The sequence below is a fragment of the Penaeus monodon genome, chromosome 30, assembly GCF_015228065.2.
Source record: "Penaeus monodon isolate SGIC_2016 chromosome 30, NSTDA_Pmon_1, whole genome shotgun sequence".
Classification (NCBI taxonomy): domain Eukaryota; kingdom Metazoa; phylum Arthropoda; class Malacostraca; order Decapoda; family Penaeidae; genus Penaeus; species Penaeus monodon.
This window is the reverse complement of record NC_051415.1, coordinates 17,025,141-17,025,804: the sequence shown is the minus strand read 5'-3', so window position 1 is coordinate 17,025,804 and position 664 is coordinate 17,025,141. Positions and strand designations below refer to the sequence as shown.

The window sequence follows — 664 nt, the reverse complement described above, 5'->3', positions numbered from 1 at the left end:
ATCATGTAATTTTGATTTATGATATATACAAATAATTTTCAGGGTGTTAGGGAATCTGTTCCAAGATTGTGCCACAATAGGGTACTTTCACAATACAGTTTATGTGTGTAGACCATAGGCACATACAATAGTTCATATCATCATTTAAGACTGTCACGTATGGCTTTCACCAACAGAGGGTGATGAGGACGAAGAGATAAACATGCCTCAGGATGCTCCGAGACTTGGTGTCCCAGGATCCAGTGTAGGACAGATTCCTGCTGAGTTACACAGTCCACACTCCCATGGGATACCACCCATTGAAATAGGATCTGTAAGTGTTTGTATTTAGTTACAGATATATACTTTTTTATTGAAGCAGTGTATTATACTTCATGTTGTGGTTTTGATTTATGTTCAAGAAAAACTTACGGAAAAATGCTTTCAAGATTGAAACAAGCTTGAGTAGTGAGAGATTGGGCATTGTTGTAAAAGTGCATCCATACTGAAAAAAACAGTAACCAAAGGAATGAAAGAATTAATGTCAAATTAGAGACAAATATAAGACAAAAATATTCTGCATTTATACAAACAGATAACAATTTCCTATTTATGACTAACAAATATGGATATGATATAACTTGAACCCTAGTGTGATTTTCTATATTATGTGTATATGTTTCTG

The 664-nt window shown here is 34.2% G+C and overlaps 1 protein-coding gene across 1 annotated transcript in view; it reads left to right on the top strand.

Annotated features, from left to right (window-relative positions):
• LOC119592564 (transcription factor HIVEP3-like) overlaps positions 1-664 on the top strand; it is a gene marked incomplete at its 5' end in the record, with an annotated part of 91,776 nt that overhangs the window by 88,176 nt on the left and 2,936 nt on the right. Inside the window, 1 exon segment of the mRNA XM_037941440.1 lies at positions 177-313. Coding sequence (XP_037797368.1) covers positions 177-313 — 137 coding nt within the window.